The sequence below is a fragment of the Nilaparvata lugens genome, unplaced genomic scaffold (assembly GCF_014356525.2).
Source record: "Nilaparvata lugens isolate BPH unplaced genomic scaffold, ASM1435652v1 scaffold5475, whole genome shotgun sequence".
Taxonomy (NCBI): domain Eukaryota; kingdom Metazoa; phylum Arthropoda; class Insecta; order Hemiptera; family Delphacidae; genus Nilaparvata; species Nilaparvata lugens.
In genome coordinates this window covers 1-20,797 of record NW_024091304.1, presented here as the reverse complement: position 1 = coordinate 20,797, position 20,797 = coordinate 1, and the positions used below count along the sequence as shown (strand labels likewise).

Genomic DNA, 20,797 nt, shown 5'->3' with positions numbered 1-20,797 from the left:
CCGCGTAATAATTCTACTTATTGTTGTGAATGAATAATATAATGGCAGTGGAGAAAATAGCAGAACAGCGTTGCCTATTCTCTGTCTTGCCATTGCCATAGAAAATAGCTATACCTTTTAATCTGATGAAATATATTAATACTTCTAGTTGAAATTGATCAATTACATTCTATTTATTAATACATTGATAGATACAATATAATTCTCAACTATGAATGATTGGGAAAGGAACAACAGGCTTAAAGCCCAAAACTGTTCCTTTCCCAAATTTAGATAGAAATTGTCCAAGAAGATATATATTTTTATGATGTAATAATAAATTTTCATAATTGATATGAAATATTAGCTGATTAGGTCTAATTTTTTCTACATTGTTGAAACCGATCCGGCAACGTTGCGGAGCTGGAAAGTATAGTCTATCTGCTTTATCAATACGATGATAGCTTAGACAAGATAGCAACACCAATGTCAATACTGCCATTATAACGTGGACCTCACTATTATAGTACGGTAATTTCTGCCAGCAGTGCAATATAATTATATTAAAAGACATTGAAACTTAGAAATTTTATTCCAACTTCTACTGTACACAATATTCTCCAAAACACATAAAGCCATGAAACTAGAGTACCTACAGAAAAATTTTCATATTGCTAAAGTAAATGTTGTTATTCCTGTTACCAACTATTTGTTACATTTATATCACAATACAATTCAACCAATCATCAATTATTTGAGTTGGAACTTTTGCGATAAGCTATGACAAAGTTTAGAATGAATAAAAATAGGTCCGAATTGTTGATAAGCAGGTCATATTTTCATATGAATTTTTCAACAAAGATGAGAGCCAATATAATTAACATTATACCATCTGGTTATTCCTGTTATGAAATGAAAACGATAAGCGAATCGAATTAGAGTAGTTTGTATACTAATTGATTTAATCATTTGAACAATGATCGCGCGATGTGTTATCGAGTGGCGTGATGCATTTTTAGTAGGGCACAGCGTGTACTGAATCAGTTTTATGAAAGCAGGCTACTCGGTCAATTGATAGTTATCTTGTTTGGACAATGTCAAAACAGTAGGCCTATACAATAATAGATTTTACACATTAGAAAAACTGTAATAAGTGTAAAAACCTGTTTTCTAGTAGGTGGTTTCTCCTATTAAAAGCCGGGTTTCCATCAGCATGTGTTGTTTTAATGTATAATATATTTTTTTATTAAACGAAAATATTCCAATTTAATGCTGTAAATCACCCAGAAGACTTCTGCTACTGCAAATATTGACAACAGGTAAACAGCTAGATGGGAATTCGATGAGCGCTACACTATACAAAATTATTTGTCGCCCGGGAACAAATAATTGCCGGGAACAAAAAATCATTCCCGGACTGACAACAGCTATTGTATATCAGAGTGAAAAGTACTGTTTTTACTCCCTGAGGAAAAGTTTGAAGCCCGAGGCGAAGCCGAGGGCACAATTTTCCTGAAGGAGAAAATTTTTCACTCGTGATATACACACATTTTTCCTCCATCAACTTTTTATAAAAACTGCAAATAAAACAATTAAAAAATTTTTTGTTTACCCTGTTGTCAATATTAGCATTAGCAGAAGTCTTTGGGGTGATTTACTGCATATAATTGGGATTTTCGTTTATAATAATCATTATTATTTAATTAGCATTTTAAAATGCAATTTCTAATTTATTTTCATCTGTAGTTTTGATCAGAGATAAATATCACGGGTATCTTTTTCTCCCAATCATTTTAATGATGTAATTTTTTTTAAATAAAGATTCTATTATCTGATTTTTAATCTCCATAGCGTATTAAAAAATCTCTTATATGCTTCAATTTTTTTTGTTTGTCATAGAATGTATGTTTTTGGAATAGCCTATTGAAATGACAATTTTGAAGAAATTATTGTAACGTACTAATTACATGGTGGTTAAGTGGGAAGGAGGCTCTTTTTTGCCACAACCTCGCAAACATCACTTTTATATTTCACACAATAGTCACCTATAAACTTGAGTTTGAATGGGAAATTTAATTGGATAATACGGCGAGGCAGAACATCCAAAGGATTTCTCTGTCGATGAATGATTAAGTAGGCTACCTAAGTACCGGTAATTGTTGTAAAGTGCAAATAAAAGGCATCTATCCATCTATTTTAATACTTTAATATTATAGCTTGAAACATATCTAAAGGAATTACATATTTATACTAAATATATTATATTGGCTCGAAACAAATTAATAGAGCTACCATATTGAATTGAAAATATCGATCACACTTATACTGAATTTGTTTGAGTGTTATTAGCATTCAATAATAAATTAGATTGAGAAGTCAACTAACTGCACTGTTTCTCAATACATATTAACTAGAGATTGGCAAGCAATACCATTCAAACTGGCCTGAATGACTTTTGAACTCGCTACCATCAGAGAGCCTTTTAGAATAGAAGGTCGTTCATTACCATTTCATTGTATTTATGAAAGTATTCATTCCTTCTTAAAACATATATAAAGTTTTATGTGAAGTGAGACCTGCAGATATTATTATAATTAAAAAGTAAATTCGTATGGCTTTTGTTGGTGGGGAGTCCCTTGCGGGAAGGTCCCACCGCCTGAATATATCATTATATTATAATGTATTAAGCCTACACACATTACTTGAAGTAGAGTACAGGTTCTATTATCTAAACGAATATATAAAATAATTATATGGAAAATAAGTTTAAAACTATACTGAGATGTTTATAAACTCATTTATCAATAAATTTCAAGAAAAACACATTTTTGTATTGACCAAATGCCATAAATAATCATATAGTATCTACATGAATATTAAAAATTAGATTCACAATAGGTTTGGAGCTTCAGTGAGATGTCCCTAAAATCATTTATAAAAAAATTCAATCCTTGAACACACTTTTTCACAGAGACACATGCCATAACATACTTGAGAGTATTTTTTACTAGAGATGTATAATAAATATAAATTTGTAAGGAAGTCCCCAGCACTTAACAGTTTAAACGTATATTTTGAATTTTAATCAACTGATTTTTAGCAATACTGTGTACGGTTTCTATCTAGAAAAAATATTAATAAAAAAATATTTATAAATTTATCCCCAGATAAAGTTTTGCACTTATGGGAATATTTTCTCAGTAAAATGTACAGTTTTCAAATGGATATAAATATAAATTTAGCGATTTATATTCTGGGTGCCTGTTTATTTTGAAATTTACTCATTAAGAATCTTTATGCTTGATATTAATTGATGATTTATCTCTTTCCTGTATAGGGCTACTTTTTAAAATATTTTATCACAACATGTTTCGGTCATTTATGCCACTTGATATGACAGTGATATCACTTGAAATGGCATAAATGACCGAAACATGTTGTGATAAAATATTTTAAAAAAAGGGTACTGAGATTTTTATTTTCTTTATATATAATTGATTGATTTATTTAATTTCCTTTGCCAGGTCTAAAGACCTATGGCAAATATCATGTTACATAAATACATTGCAAACTCAAATCACAGAGATAAAGAAAAACAAAATTAAAAATATAAATAAAATCACTTTATTTTTTTCAATAACCTAGTAGAATTTTCATTTTGTAAACTATAATAAATATTTTGAGTACGGTACAATATGTATTGATTATTCATACATTTTTTTAATATTCATCTTGTAAAAAATTAAACCGTCTCATTAAAGAAAAAACATGATTGGTGGACCACTTTATAGACATTTATGTTTGTTTTTGCTTGTAATATATACGGGATACAGTATAATATATATACTGGGGTAACACACTCGGAACTGACACGGTTGTTTATAACACTGATCCACAAATGCTTAGAAATTCTCATTTCAATCTCAACGTTAAGAAAATATAAACGGTGACAGATTCCAATAGGCCTATACTAAATTATAAAATAATAAATTTATAGTTATCATGTTAACTAAAATTACATAAAGAGTAGGTTTATCATGTTTTTTATAACTCAAAGATGATTGTTTATTAACTTGAAGCACAAAATTTCTTGTAAAAAATTCAAGAATGCTATAAAGAGTTCTCTGTTTATATACGCAATCATGTATTTTATTATTATTAATAAACATTTAAATAGGTTATACGTTTTTTGGATTTACTTTCAATTTGGAAGCAACTGTTGATACCTTTTTTAGAAGGGTATGCAACTAAGAAATAAAATATTTTATAGAAATTATAATAATCATTGATAACACTGTACTCATAAATAAATTTTTAGCAACTGTTGGTATTAAATACTAATAAAATTATAATATTACTTCATTATTTATGGAGACTTTCTATTTTTCCCGCATGCTCAACTATTGTGTGTTTACTTCGCGCACATTTTATTGCAGTTTGTTTAAAATTGTAAGCACATGTCAACTGTATGCGATGAATAAAACTCAATGCGACTGAAATGAACTGATATTATCCCGCACCCCGCAGCAAGAAAACCTATAAAATCTTCTATTATCGCGCATGCTCAGTTGATAGCAAAATCAGCCTATTTTGGTCTACCACTACATCCGCGGCTCTATTTCGACGCATGCGTATATTGTACTACGGTACTGAAAAAAGCATGGTGAAACGCATGAGTAAACACATGGACAAAGTGTGTGTTTGTAAATACAGTACAGAAAGGCGATATCTTTTATCTTTACCAGTATAGTAATCAAAGTAGAGGCGTTTCTTTTTGTCTTTTTTATTGTTTTCTAGGGTGAAGTGGAATAACAACTGTAGTTTGAGAGATATTTCTCAGCGGATTTTTCTTCTCTACTAATTCATGTAGAGGTACTTTTAGGAAACACAAATTCATTGCTTATTTGCCTTTTTATAATCTATTAATAAATTTGTTTTCTAAATCTGATTTCAATAAAAATTGTAGGCCTACATTTTTGTACGCCTTCTAGAAAAAAAGATGACAGTTAAGCTGCGTTTACACCAAAGTTATTACCTAACAAAATGTTAATAACTTAATCCTTATAGATTCCATTAGATTGAACATAACTATCAAACACATGATGAACATATGTGTTTGTCAAGTTCCCTTCAATCTAATAGAATCTATAAGGATTGATTTATTAACATTTTGTTAATTGGCCGAGCGAAGTGAGGTCTAAGATTCAAGTCGACGGTTTGGCATTTCTCTTAATGTTTAAATGTTTATATGTTGCGCATTTAACGCGGTAATAGATTTTCATGAAATTGACAGGTATGCTCCTTCTTAATTGCGCGTCGACGTATATACAAGGTTTTTGGAAATTTTGCATATCAAGGATAATATAAAGGAAGAAGGAGCCTCCTTCATACGTCAATATTAGAGTAAAAATCAGACTATAGAATTATTCATCATAAATCAGCTGTCGAGTTGACTATGAATTGCATGCCATGACGCATGCAATTCAATATCTCAATGTAACTAGGTAAAACATTAGCAGCCGTGTAGACTATAAATTGCATGCCTCATTGAATGCAATTTGTATGCACTATTAATAGGATGCAAAGAACTTATAACAGCTCGTCTGGGCGCCTAGATATGTCTTCTGGTTTACTCGCGCTAAATTCCGTAAAGCGTTATATGATAATTAAATCTTGTGTAAGCATGATCTGATCAAATAATAGTTAGTGTATCAGTGTGGATGTGCTTATGTTTGGGACGTCGTTATAACTGCACGAGGTCTAATGTTCACAGAACTACTTGTAACTTTGGTGCAAATGCAGCTTAAGTGAATCAAAAAGTATCATGAAAGATCATAAAATATAAACTTTATGCGATTCCCGTTGTAAGGTTGACCACTTTGAAGGCCGAACACCTCTAAATATAACCTATGAGTTGAAAAACTGATTTCCCGTGGTTTGGGAACCTCCTAAAGGTAGACGCACACAGATCGTCATCGGACGGTCCAGTTCGACTGCAGTTCCACTCAATGTACCTAGAATGCATTGTAGGTATAATGGGTTCACTCATCTCTCACAATTTTACCATCCGTCTCATCCCCCCACATGTGGGCATCATCCTTCAATTTATAATAATAGTAGAAATGAAATGAATGAATTGCTGGACAGAATAAACATGGAAGAAACAATACACAATCTATAATGATCGTGTGATTCTTATACCGTATATAGTCATTGAGAAATTCCTAGGGTTAATTCTTAAAACATTTCTCTTCCAAGTGTAATTTTTTTATTATAGAGGTCAGCATTGATAATTTGATTTGGATTAGGTTTTTTGAAAAATAATCCACAAATTCAATCTATTCTATATACAATAGACTAATTGTAATGAGAATAATAATTGAAAAGTGGTCTACCAGACTCAAAACCACCAGATATATTACAAGTTTGACACTTCACCAGTTGAAGGATAGGAAATAATTATTATGTGTTATTTTTGTTTTTTATTCTGTTTTTAACCATCAAATTTAAAATTCCTAGTTTTTGTTGTTTTTTTCAGTGAAAAATGGACTAAATTCTAGAAAAGTGAAACCATAACCCTATCTCGGACTTTTAAAATTTTATTTAAATTTGGGAGAAAAGTGGTACAAGGATTATCCTTAGTTTTTCTCTCCCAATCAGTGCTACATTGTAAAAATTAAAAATAAATAAATAAAATGTTTCACGCATCAGGACTTCTGAACTACCAACCTGATCAACTCGACATGAAAGATTCTGAATTCATCATTTTATTTTTGATTAAGAATAAATTGAAATGATAAAACTTGTTTAACAAGTTAATCATTTTTGATAATTAAAACAAACTTATTCAATATTTTTGATCAAAGTTTACTCAACGATAAAAGCGATAAAAACGATAAAATCAAATAATTTCGATACAGACAGCATGAAACTCTTGGTCTTGAGGAGAGACTTGTGTGTGAAACATGAACGGTTGTAGGTTCCAGTCCAAACACTCATTTTTTTGCTGAGAATTTACAACTTCAATGAAGATTATCCACGTAATTCTGAGTTCTGAAAAAATAGTCCAGGCAATAAATGCTCAAAAAAGGGTATGGAGGGAAAAGTTTGGAAGACCCCGCAGTTCTCGTCAGGGTAGTAAAGAGGTAAACATATCAAAAGTACCCACCCTTACCCCTTGTGCTAAGGGGTGGGGGTGGTTCAAAGTGGGGTCCTTTCCCTCTATAACCCTTCGTTGACTGAACTAAAACACCCATGTTAATCATCAAATATATACATTTTTTGAAATTATTTTTTTTTATTGTTGTCAAGTGATTTAATAAGATAATGCTTATAATTGTAGCATGGAACTAATTTATGAAGATATAATTCTCTATATATTTGTATTAGTCAGATTTTCACAATCACTTGCCAGGTTGCCACAGTCACTGGGTGCGGTAATGCCGGTAACATAGCTTTTATAAAAACCTTTCTCACATAGCTATGATCCACTGTATGCATTCACACACTCCATTCAGTAATATAAAACAATTTACTTGTAAAAATAACAGTTATTGTTATTAGAACAGCTATTTATATAAATGAAACAATTTTATTTTAGAGTAGGCTAGGTCTAAAATTACAAAAAACCGTTTTGTTCAAAGTTCAATATGGGTAGGTACTGTAGTATAAAGATAGTGTAAAATACTGCAATTATAATTGTAGTTGTGTACAATATTACATAGGTGGACATAATATAATGATTGTGGCTCTCAATAGTTTCTATAATAGTATTAGTTCATCTTTATATAAAAAATATTTAATGATAACATACGCGCAGCAAGTGTGAGCGTTATTTTTTAAATATCCGGTAACAAAGCGCCAAAATGTTGGTTCCAGTACAGCCAACCAACAACAGTGCTTCATCAACCATAATTCATCCTACAAGGAATAATTCAGCTTAGGCCTATATGGATGTATTTTGATTAAATCAGAAAAGATTAAATAATAGAAAGTATGGATACACTTTGGGAAATTCAGTAAATTATTGCTCAATTCTTATGTTTGCTATTCTGATTTTGACTACTAACCTCTTCATCATCATCATAAATTCATCGAACATCGATATTTGAGTTGAGACACGACAAATTTAGATTGTGATGTGGGATGGTCAAACTCTTTAAAAATGTCAATTTTGTATAATTTTATTTAAGTTTTTATAAATCCTATTAGTGATTAGAAACCACAGGTGAGTAATATAACGTTTTTAAACATATTCTAGAGAAAACGAGCATTGAAGTAAAGCTGAGGAGGAACTCAATAACTTGATTGTGTAGGTTAGCTGTCAAATTGTATCTTAAATTAATGAGTTATCAATACTGACCAATTTAACTGACCGAATAGAGTTAGATCTTATCATTTCATAATAAACTATAAAAACCAATATAGAAGTATGAAAAATATTATTGATTAACGACTCAGAAAAAAATGGATAGCTCCAGGAACAGGAAGAAACTTTGATTAACTTGGTAAAAATTCAACAAAAAGCACCAACTTCAGTTATTAGTGATATATTATTACAATAATTAATTTTTGATTCTTCTTCTACATCCTGACCAGTTATCTGAATAGATGGCATCAGAAAAACGAGACGACAGATCAAACTATACTGTTCTTGTTCGCATAAAACTATTATTTTACTGAGTAGAATGAATTTCTCTTCAGCCAGATCTCGACTCTGTTTCTAAAAGAAACACCCTGCAAGTTCTCAGCACTAACAGGCAGATCGTTGTATAGGCGCAGTGCATATACAAGATAAGGAAGGATTCCTTTCTCTTGTTGGCTCTGTAACGCGGTATCTTAATTTCAAGTCTCCTCCTTGTAGCGTGAGCATGAAGATCAGCACTCGGCATATGACTGCCCTCGGTGAAGACATGCAACAGTCTAAACAGTATATTTTGGTTGAAGACCGAAAGAATTTCCAGTTCAACAAAGATTGGTTTACATTGCTCTCAATGCCCTGCTGAGGTGGTCACTCGAAGAGCTTTCATATGGAGCATCAGCACACTTTTCTCAAAACGTGGTCCTTTTGTCTTGTATTATAAGTGTGTTTCAGAGATTTCATGATATAAATTAGTATTGTTCAATTGTTCTTAATTAAAACTAAATTACAAAAAATGTACAGACATGGCAAAATCATTATTTTTTTTTCGGGGAAAATAAGTATTCCTACAAGTTTCATTATAACTCAGATCAAATATTATTCTCACTGCCCTTTTCTGCCAAATGAAGGCATATTTAGCTGAAGGTAAGTTTCCCCACAGTTTAACATCGTGATAGATCATTACAATGACATTTAAACTCACACAAGCCTTCAATTTTCTCAAGAGTAAAGTTCAACTGTCTGACCTCTGTTTGTGGTGTCATCCGCAAACATCAGGACCAGTCCTAGGTGCCCAAGATCATTGATTAAGACCAGAAGGGGGCCAATCACCAATCCCTGTGGCACGCCATCATCAACCTGCATAGGCTGTGAGAGAGCACCTCCAATGGATATGATCTGCTTCCTTCCAATCAAGTAGGATAAGAGGGTCAGAAGCACCTCACTACCAAGTCCATACCTGGCAAGCTTCTCTAGAAGGATTCCATGAGGCACGCAATCAAATGCCTTGCTCAGATCAGCAAGGAACAGGTGCACAAGATTCCTCTCCTTAAAGTCTGACAATATAATCAATCATGATCTTTCGAGCTCAAAATTTATGTGTTTCTATACAATTAATTTTGAGAATATGAAGTTTGTTTTATGTTTTTTGGAAGTTTATTATTAATCTATCTAAATTTAAAATTGTTTGTTTTATTCTGATTAGTATATTCAGATTGATGATTTAGTGCATAAATTGAAATGGACATAGCCTACATAATATTTGGACAATTTAAGACAAAATTAGGAAATTGATGAAGTTTTGGGCAATAGCCTGTTTTTTCTTTTCCGACTACTGTATTGTTTACTCTATCAAATAAATAAATCATTTCTGAGACAGCTGTGAATGTGGATCTTCCGTTTCTAAAGTCATTTTGTACATTAGAGAAAAGATATTTCTCTCTAAGTGGAACACAAGATTCCTCTCCTCAAAGTCTGACAATATTATCACGTACACCCTGAGTAGCTTCAGAGGTGGGTGATTGATACCCAGGTGTTGCTCCTGGATGACTTCGCTCAGTCGTAATGTGGGCGGGGAAAGGAGGCAAGTCGAAGTTCCTCTTCCTTCTTCTTTGTGCCTCAGCTGGCGTGAACAGCACCTCCTGGTGCTTCTGACGGCGTGAAGGTCGCTCTCTTCTCTGATGACACCACTTTGATGTAATTTTGTATCGGCCTTACGGCCTCGGTTCCGCTCCAGTGAAGTAGGAAAAGGAAGGACAGACAGGATAGGGACGGCAGACAACGGTCCGCTGTGCCCTGGGGAAATGGGAGGACAGGGACGGCAGACAACGGTCCGCTGTGCCCTAGGGAGATGGGAGGACAGGGACGGCAGACAACGGTCCGCTGTGCCCTGGGGGAATGGAAGGTCAGGGACGGCAGACAACGGTCCGCTGTGCCCTGGGGAAATGGGAGGACAGGGACGGCAGACAACGGTCCGCTGTGCCCTAGGGTGATGGGAGGTCAGGGACGGCAGACAACGGTCCGCTGTGCCTGGGGAAATGGGAGGACAGGGACGGCAGACAACGGTCCGCTGTGCTCTAGGGTGATGGGAGGTCAGGGACGGCAGACAACGGTCTGCTGTGCCCTGGGGAAATGGGAGGACAGGGACGGCAGACAACGGTCCGCTGTGCCCTGGGGAAATGGGAGGACAGGGACGGCAGACAACGGTCCGCTGTGCCCTAGGGTGATGGGAGGTCAGGGACGGCAGACAACGGTCCGCTGTGCCCTGGGGAAATGGGAGGACAGGGACGGCAGACAACGGTCCGCTGTGCCCTAGGGTGATGGGAGGTCAGGGACGGCAGACAACGGTCCGCTGTGCCCTGGGGAAATGGAGGACAGGGACGGCAGACAACGGTCCGCTGTGCCCTAGGGAGATGGGAGGACAGGGACGGCAGACAACGGTCCGCTGTGCCCTGGGTAGATGGGAGGACAGGGACGGCAGACAACGGTCCGCTGTGCCCTAGGGAGATGGAAGGTTAGGGACGTACGGCAGCCAACGGGCCGCTGTACCAGGGCAGGAGGTCGGGGACGTACGGCAGCCAACGGGCCGCTGTACCAGGAGCAGGAAGGTTGTGAGCGGAATGCTGTGGTCTGGGGCTCGTCCGGCGTTTAAATACTCCCCCAAAGTGGAGGGGATGGAGTTGAGCCGCCGCCAGAGGCGGTGGAAATCATCTCGATGCGCGGAAGATGGTGCGCCATCGGTACCTTCCTTATCTCCGCGGTCGGCTAGCTTTGCTGATAGCCGAGCGTCTTTCAATAATATAATTTATTATTTTCTCGTCACAATTTTACTTTGTGACACCCCACTCCTACTTGGGGGGGGGGGGGGGGTTCGGAGCCCTCTATGGCACCACCTTAAATGGCGTGAGCCATCTAGGCATCACCTTAAGAGAGGTGTACACCTCCCAGGCATCACCTTTAGAGGTGTATGCCACTCACTATGATCATCATCTACACCCGGTCCACCAGGTACATATTTACATCGTCCATCTGGAAATTGGACTTTTATGCGTGGCTTGCCAGCCCGTTTACGCTTACCAGGTGTTGAGACTCGGTGACACAACACTGGATCCTTATTCCTTGAGAGTCCTGGTCTGGGATCCTGGGACTGTGAGACTACTTCCTTGATGGTCAAAGACTGTGTTGGCTCTTCTACAACCATATCAATGGGGGGTGGTACTAACTTTTCCACATCACTCTCGGAGCTACCACTTGTATTGGTGGCTGGGGCATGAATCGTGGCCTGCCGTTCATACTCAGTCATCTCATCCCTGTGATCCATCACAATGTTGCCCCAGGATTCTTGCCTTGGAATATATGACATCTCTGCCTTTCTATCAATCAAGGCATTGGGTTCGACTCTGTTCAAACCAAACTGCATGAATATCCTTTTGTCGCGATCCTTGTTGTCCTGAGATTCGGATTGTACAGCTGATATTGTTGGGACTGCTGTTGTCTTAGTCCCCAATAAGAGAGATCGCGACATTATTAGTGGACTTGTAGGATTCAGTTGGGGAGGATCCCACTCTACCTCTCTCGTGAATGTGTGAATATTCACCCTGTTTTCACGCATAAATTCCATGCCTAATAGCAACTCTTGTCCAAGTCCATCCAGTATAGACGCCACTAGTGGAACTGTGATTTGTCCTATAGTGACATTAGTTGTCAGCTTCCCATTTAATGGGGTAGATCGTCCATCAGCTAATATTGCGTGGTGATGAGTTGGTACCTTCCTTATCATCCCTATTTTTTGGAGAACTTCATAAACCTCATTACTCATATAATTAGCTTCAGCGCCACTATCTAGCAATGCCCGACACTTTTTACCTCCGATTGTCACAGTAATGAATAGTCTGTTGTCCCTTGATGACTCTTCAATCACAGGAATCCTGTGTGCCGTTCGCATCACTGCTGTCTTGTTCGGAGTTTTATTCTCCTTCTGCACATCACAGACACATATCAGTGCTCTCTTTCCGCTCCTTTTACATGGTGGAATATCGGGACAGTGTGATCTCCAGTGCCCCGGTCTCTTGTATTGCCCACACATGGGTTCAGACTCACTAAGAGATGGTCTGTTACTAGTAGGGGTTATAACTGTCTTAACCTTGAGCCTTTTAATATTTTTCGTATCCTCAATCATGTGAACTCTCAAATTCTGTCTATTCTGTTTCTCCTCTGCTTTTATTTGTTCATACTCCCTCGCGAATTTTTCCAATTCGTTGATACTATGAACATCTGATTGCCGAATATACAATTTGTACCGTGGGAGGAGATTCTTATACACTCTCTGTAATTTATTTTCGTCTGTAAAACCTCCTCGACGTCTCATGAGTGTCAGTACATCTTCGAGAAATTCGTCAAACGATTCACCTTCCTTTTGCTTCCTTGCCTGAATTAGATTCTGGAGGTCCTCCTCATAGGTAAGTGGGTAGTAGCGTGATCTGAAATCTGTCACGAAATTGTCCCATGATCTCCATTGGTCACGACGATTACGCATCCATAGGGTAGCTTTACCAACTAGTAATTCAGGAAGGGCAACTAGTAGTTGGTTGCCAGTGAGCCCATAGGCTTGTTGTAGCTCGTCTAGCCTTTCTAAGAAGCTGGGAGCATCTGATTGGCCGTCGAATGACAGTCTCCAGCTTCTTACTTTGTCACATACCGCCCCTGGGTCCATGAGGGGGATTGTGTGAATGTTGGTTCCAACTTCAGCATGAGTACCTGTTGCTGAGTGTCCAGATCCCCCACTGCTTCTGCTCACTATTCCGGGCCTTAGGCTGGGATAACGTACAGCTATCTTCTTATGTTGTTCTACTAACAACCTTCTCAACTCAGCAAGTGTTCCAGATGACACTATGCCCCAATCTTGTAGAAGATTGAACGCTTCTTCCTTTTTCAATTTATAGATCCAGGAAACTCTGGGGTCGGCTATCACCTCGGGGTTTACGTCCTCAACTGACTGATCCTTTGTCAGCTCCTGATGTGGAGCATCTGAATCAGACTCGCCCTGTTCACTCATGATGATTCTTACTTCGTTGCCTCGTGCCCCACGTTGGGCGCCAATCTATCACGTACACCCTGAGTAGCTTCAGAGGTGGGTGATTGATACCCAGGTGTTGCTCCTGGATGACTTCGCTCAGTCGTAATGTGGGCGGGGAAAGGAGGCAAGTCGAAGTTCCTCTTCCTTCTTCTTTGTGCCTCAGCTGGCGTGAACAGCACCTCCTGGTGCTTCTGACGGCGTGAAGGTCGCTCTCTTCTCTGATGACACCACTTTGATGTAATTTTGTATCGGCCTTACGGCCTCGGTTCCGCTCCAGTGAAGTAGGAAAAGGAAGGACAGACAGGATAGGGACGGCAGACAACGGTCCGCTGTGCCCTGGGGAGAAGGAAGAATAGGGACGGCAGACAACGGTCCGCTGTGCCCTGGGGAAATGGGAGGACAGGGACGGCAGACAACGGTCCGCTGTGCCCTAGGGTGATGGGAGGTCAGGGACGGCAGACAACGGTCCGCTGTGCCCTGGGGAAATGGGAGGACAGGGACGGCAGACAACGGTCCGCTGTGCTCTAGGGTGATGGGAGGTCAGGGACGGCAGACAACGGTCTGCTGTGCCCTGGGGAAATGGGAGGATAGGGACGGCAGACAACGGTCCGCTGTGCCCTGGGGAAATGGGAGGACAGGGACGGCAGACAACGGTCCGCTGTGCCCTAGGGTGATGGGAGGTCAGGGACGGCAGACAACGGTCCGCTGTGCCCTGGGGAAATGGAGGACAGGACGGCAGACAACGGTCCGCTGTGCTCTAGGGTGATGGGAGGTCAGGGACGGCAGACAACGGTCTGCTGTGCCCTGGGGAAATGGGAGGACAGGGACGGAAGACAACGGTCCGCTGTGCCCTGGGGAAATGGGAGGACAGGGACGGCAGACAACGGTCCGCTGTGCCCTAGGGTGATGGGAGGTCAGGGACGGCAGACAACGGTCCGCTGTGCCCTGGGGAAATGGGAGGACAGGGTTGGCAGACAACGGTCCGCTTTGCCCTAGGGTGATGGGAGGTCAGGGACGGCAGACAACGGTCCGCTGTGCCCTGGGGAAATGGGAGGACAGGGACGGCAGACAACGGTCCGCTGTGCCCTAGGAGATGGGAGGACAGGGACGGCAGACAACGGTCCGCTGTGCCCTGGGTAGATGGGAGGACAGGGACGGCAGACAACGGTCCGCTGTGCCCTAGGGAGATGGAAGGTTAGGGACGTACGGCAGCCAACGGGCCGTTGTACCAGGGCAGGAGGTCGGGGACGTACGGCAGCCAACGGGCCGCTGTACCAGGAGCAGGAAGGTTGTGAGCGGAATGCTGTGGTCTGGGGCTCGTCCGGCGTTTAAATACTCCCCCAAAGTGGAGGGGATGGAGTTGAGCCGCCGCCAGAGGCGGTGGAAATCATCTCGATGCGCGGAAGATGGTGCGCCATCGGTACCTTCCTTATCTCCGCGGTCGGCTAGGTTTGCTGATAGCCGAGCGTCTTTCAATAATATAATTTATTATTTTCTCGTCACAATTTTACTTTGTGACAATATAATCAATCATGATCTTTTCGAGCTCAAAATGTATGTGTTTTTTATACAATTAATTTTGAGAATATGAAGTTTGTTTTATGTTTTTTGGAAGTTTTATCATTAATCTATCTAAATTTAAAATTGTTTGTTTTATTCTGATTTGTATATTCAGATTGATGATTTAGTGTATAAATTGAAATGGACATAGCCTACATAATATTTGGACAATTTAAGACAAAATTAGGAAATTGAAGAAGTTTTGGGCAATAGCCTGTTTTTTCTTTTCCGACTACTGTATTGTTTACTCTATCAAATAAATAAATCATTTCTGAGACAGCTGTGAATGTGGATCTTCCGTTTCTAAAGTCATGTTGTACATTAGAGAAAAGATTAAGTGGAACACAAGCTGTTCCTTAATTAAGGTATCAAACACTTGAACCAACACAGGAATTATTTATATAGGTCTTCAGTTGTTGTCATAGACTCGAGGTCACCTTGTTTGAAGACTAGACTTGTACTTCAAAACATCAGGAAAACAGCTGTGACGGGATAAAAGATATCCTTGTATTCATGAAATTTTATCATTTATTTGTGAGGAATTCAATTTTGAGTTCGTATAAAGTAAACTTCCGCTAAAAATTTAGAGTTGCACTACTAACATTGTGATAGCCCTTTTCAATCTGTATATACACGCCAGTGCGAGTTAATTATCCTTGCTGTATAATATGTGGATTCCGGTTGTCCTAAGAACATAATGTATTCCACAATAGAACAACGTGTTTTCATAATAAGCAAGGGTTTAAGGCCTCCAAGGTTACTGGACCACACACAATCTGATTTCTATTTTATCATACAACAACGGGTTTTCATAATAAGCAAGGGTTTATGGCCTCCAAAGTTGCTGGACCTCACACACCCTGATTACTAGTTGTGGGGCTACATTGAGTCTGAATCATTTAATCTACATTGAATCTGAGTCATGAGTCATGAATCTGAATCATGAGTCTGAATCTACATTGAATCCTCACAATATTGATAAACTTGAATCATATGTTAGAGATTTAGGTTTGAATAGGAAATGTCTGCTGTTAGTTTGAACTCCGTATGAAACACATTGTGATAAATGCGACCATATCTACAAGTAAACGTGGTTAGCGTTAAACGTAGATGTTGCATACATAATTCCCTGATCAAGTTCAGGCCCTAAATCAAGTTTGTGTTACAAAACAAAATGTCATTCTATTAAAATAAATTACCACATATTTACATTAGGGTTACAGGACTAGAAACCACTCTGTATGATAAGTGTCAATTGCACGTGTTTTAGCCCCAAAAGCCTCTTGTAATTTAAATAATAACATAGTTTTACAGTTTTGTTGTGAGTGATGTTGTGGTACTTTTCTATAATGAAAACACAATTTAAATTGTCAACCACTTTTTATTATTATAAAATATTGTAATATACATAGAACCTAGTTTCGTGGCTTTACCAACCACAAAACAGCTGAAGATATGGCTGGTAAAGCCACGAAACCAGGTTCTATGTATTTTACAATATTTTATAATAATAAAAATTGGTTGACAATTTAAATTTGTGTATTCAATAACATAGTTCTTTATAACTTGGTACTAGTCTTATTTATTGTACAATTATTATTACAGGAGAGATGGATCCGTGGGTGATAACTCCCCAGGAGAGGGCGCGGTTCGAGGTGCAATTCAATGCACTGAAACCAATAAATGGCATCGTCACTGGTGGGCAGGCCAGGGACTTTTTCCTCCAGTCCCAACTACCAGCACCAGTGCTCGGCATTATATGGTTCGTTCACTTTTTCTCCCTTAAGGAGCGTTTACATTAGTCATGTTTTCTTGACGTCTGTGTAAAATGAATGTATTCTACAAACTTGAAGTCAAGTTTACAAGGCAGAAACTTGAATCTATTATACAAATGTAGACCCTTTTTCAGGTTTTGTTGATTCAAGTAAATGTTTAACTGATTCAACTTGAATCATGGAGACACACTTACAATGCAGCCTACAAATGGGAAATAAAATAGCCCCTATAGAATGCATGAGAATAATATTTTCACTGTACCGGTTACGTTCACTGATACTGATGTATGGGAGTCTAGCTTAATAGAAAACTTATTCTATCCACGGTGATTTACCAAACAACATCAACTTTTTTCTCGAAAATTATTTTGTACCATTATTTCGTATTTCGGCAATTATAATATAGGTACTGTAAAGAACTGTCTCATAAAAAATAAAATGGAACAGAAATTAATGTCAAATCTTGAAATTATTACATCTTGATGAACAAAACTCTACTTGAAATGTTCATGGCATTATTTCAAGTGTGGAATATAAATCTGATTTTTTTATTTTTTCATTCATATACAAATACAATTGAGGTAAAAACAACAGACATTCGCTCAAAACTTAGAGCAGTTTAGTAGCTTTATCACAGAGTAACTTCAAAACGTTATATAGCTCCAGAAATGAATTTCATTTATTTATTTATTCATAGACAATAGATACAATGCAGGTAAAAACAACAGGCATTCGCCCAAAACTGCTTTAAACCTTAATTTGGAATATACAGTCTAAAGGTTATGTAAATGATAACTTAATTCACAAACTATTTTGAGTCCAAAAAATGTATCCACTACAATTTCGAATTAATCAGATTAATTAATTTAAAAAAACACAAATCCAAACAAAAATCTTCCTTCACAATCACAAAAAATATTAAAAATTTCACTTAAATCCACAAATAATATTATTATTTGTCTATACTCTCAGTCATGGTGAGAGAGCAAAACGCAGTTTTTCAAAAAACTTATTTTCGTGCAATCATGAACTAAAGTTATTGTCATTTGCATTGAATATTGAGTTTTGTTACTAGAGTCGTAGTCTAAATTGAAAATTTCTCTTTCATTCTTCAATTTTAGTATAAGAAAGTTTTACTCTGTTTTTTTTCTGTAATAATTTTCGATTTTTTCTCAATTTTCTTTACAGGGGTCTGGCAGACACTGATGCCGACGGAAAAATGAACATCAATGAGTTCAGTATAGCCTGCAAATTGATAAATTTGAAATTAAGGGGCTTTGATATGCCACAAGCCTTGCCACCTAATATGCTACAGTTTTTCCAGCCAGCAGCCGTAGCTCCAGGTAATTTCCCAAGTCACATTTTAGACAAAGATATTGAATAAAATCGAACTTCTAAAAGATTATTTCCATAGTGAGGTCTCACGTTATAATTGCAGTATTTGATTAACATTGGTGTTGCTGATATTCTTGTTCATCATTTCTCAAAACAGACAGCACTATCATTTTCTATTCCCGCAACGCTGCCAAATCGGGTTTTAACAATGTAGGAATATAATAAACAAAATATTCTATCTCAATCGTGAAAATTTACTATTTAAATCATTAGAAAATATATTTTATTGACGAAAAAATGTAGATACTTGATTGTCTATGAATAAATAAATAAATGAAATTCATTTCTGGAGCTATATAACGTTTTGAAGTTACTCCGTGATAAAGCTACTATTTTAGTGAAGGTTTTATTAAATATTGAAAAAACACATTCTACAATAAAATTATCCCACAAATTCATTTTAAAAACTACGTAATCTTTTGACATTTGCCATGAAATGTATTCTCCATAGTTGGAATATCTTGATGAAGCTTTTGAATGAAAATAAGTATATTTTATACGATTTTGTCCATTCCAAGGCCCATGTTATTCGAGCGCTGATGCCGCGGCGTTGGCACCGCTGAGCCAAGTTATTGAAACACAGCGTTGTTGACGCACACTATGGAAGTGCCATTGTCCAGTTGACGCGACGCTAAAAACGCCGCGGAATTAGCGCTTGTATAGGCCTAAACTGAATCACATTTATTTAATTAATACGTAATAATAGTAAACATTGTCAAAATGTTGAATGAAGAAAAAAAACAGTCACATGTTAAATGATTTAGTTCTTTGATACAATTATACGTTTTCTATAAGTACATTGATTTTATTTTATCGTATGTGTTGACAGATTTTATGTTCACTCCCATGTTGATGATATAACTTCATTAAAACATTATGATCAGTCATTCATTTATTAATAAAATAGGTTCGGTATCTGAAATTGCAGTTAGCGGCAACTCCGGGTTTAGCCCAACTCATAACATCATCTGAGAGGATCCTTGAAAGAATTTCTTGCAACTTGAAAATAATAGATTTTATTCTGTTATCACTTTCACTTTTAGTGTAGAAAGCAGATTTTTTCTCAAAAATTTGTTTTTAAGAATCATTGAATTGACTGCTGTACAGTTCAGAGTGCATTTTGAATATCTCTCATAAAAAACTGTTCTATGAATGTGTCTTTGAGCCATTCTTTCATCGTTTGAAATCTATCTCTTTACATTTACTTTTCAATCACAAAATTTTTAAAATGTATGATTATTAATTAAACATCACCTGAAATCAGTGTTGATGAAAAATGGTTGAATGAGTGGAAATGCAAATGTAGTATTTACATTGACGATTTCACTTTAATAATGGGAAATAGTTATTTTCAATTTAATACTACTTTTAATGGGTCTTGAAGCCCATTGACGAATGGAATCATATATTATTCAGGCGAGGTGGAACCTCCGCCAGGGACTTCCCACCAATAAAAGCCATACGATTATTATTAATTAGAAAATAGATTTACTAAAAATACATTTTTAAAATAAAATATTAACTGATCTCACAAGATGTTAATCGATAACTCAATAATAAAGTGAATACACTAGGAAACCGATAAACACTTATAAATCGAAAACACTAGGAAGGTGTTTGAAAGATGCGTGATTATTGATTAAACAGCACCTTAAATCAGTGTTGTTGAAGAATGGTTGAATGAGTGAAAATGTAATGGTTTTTACATTGATGTCTAATCAATTGATTGATTGAGTGACTTGATTGTGACAGGCTACTTGTGACTAAAATTGATTGTGATTTGTGACTAAACTTGATTGTTACTTGTGACTAAACTTGATTGTGACTTGTGACTAAACTTGATTGTGACTTGTGACTAAACTTGATTGTGACAGGCGTGCCGGCGTCTAACGCGGCTCTGTTGTCGGGAATGGTGCCGCCTCCAAAACCGCCTCTACCGGCCGCCCCCAGTCCGATCCCTGCGGCCACCTCCAAGATCATCTCGCCGCCTTCCGGAGGCGGCACTCCCAACCTCTTGTCTCCCACTGGTATCCTTTCTCCTCCGCTGGTAGCTCCCTCTCCTGCTCCCCTAGTCACTGCCCCCCTAGTTTCTGCTCCCCTGATTGGGGGCGGGGTGCCGCCTCCCATTCCTCCCGCCCCCGTTGTTCCTCTGGCCGGCCTCGCGTCGGTCACACCGCCTTCCACCATGGCATTCCGTCTATGACCGCTCAGCCACTCGCTGGAATCGTGCCAACTGTTAACGGAGCTGCGTCTATACCGGCAGCAGGTAAAGCTTTGCCAAAGAATTCAAATACACTTTAATTCAGTATATTATACCTTAAGTGTCATTTTCGTATTGAAATAATGATATTTTTTATAATTACCGGCGGCACG

General features: G+C 37.7%; 1 protein-coding gene across 1 annotated transcript; it reads left to right on the top strand.

The window, feature by feature from the left end:
- Positions 1 to 8,051: 8,051 nt before the first annotated feature.
- On the top strand, positions 8,052 to 20,627 carry LOC120356000 (intersectin-1-like). The gene is made up of 4 exons (XM_039444775.1): positions 8,052 to 8,206; positions 16,860 to 17,016; positions 18,218 to 18,372; positions 20,299 to 20,627. Exons 2-4 carry the CDS (start codon positions 16,865 to 16,867, stop codon positions 20,625 to 20,627), a joined length of 636 nt encoding a protein of 211 aa, XP_039300709.1. The 5' UTR covers positions 8,052 to 8,206; positions 16,860 to 16,864.
- Positions 20,628 to 20,797: the final 170 nt, after the last annotated feature.

Bases quoted from the DNA above. Each gene is read 5' to 3' on its own strand.
- LOC120356000 (XM_039444775.1), top strand. From the start codon at position 16,865: ATGGATCCGTGGGTGATAACTCCCCAGGAGAGGGCGCGGTTCGAGGTG. The intron at 17,017-18,217 runs GTTCGTTCACTT...TTTTCTTTACAG, and splicing joins CCAGTGCTCGGCATTATATG to GGGTCTGGCAGACACTGATG. The intron at 18,373-20,298 runs GTAATTTCCCAA...TGATTGTGACAG, and splicing joins GCCAGCAGCCGTAGCTCCAG to GCGTGCCGGCGTCTAACGCG.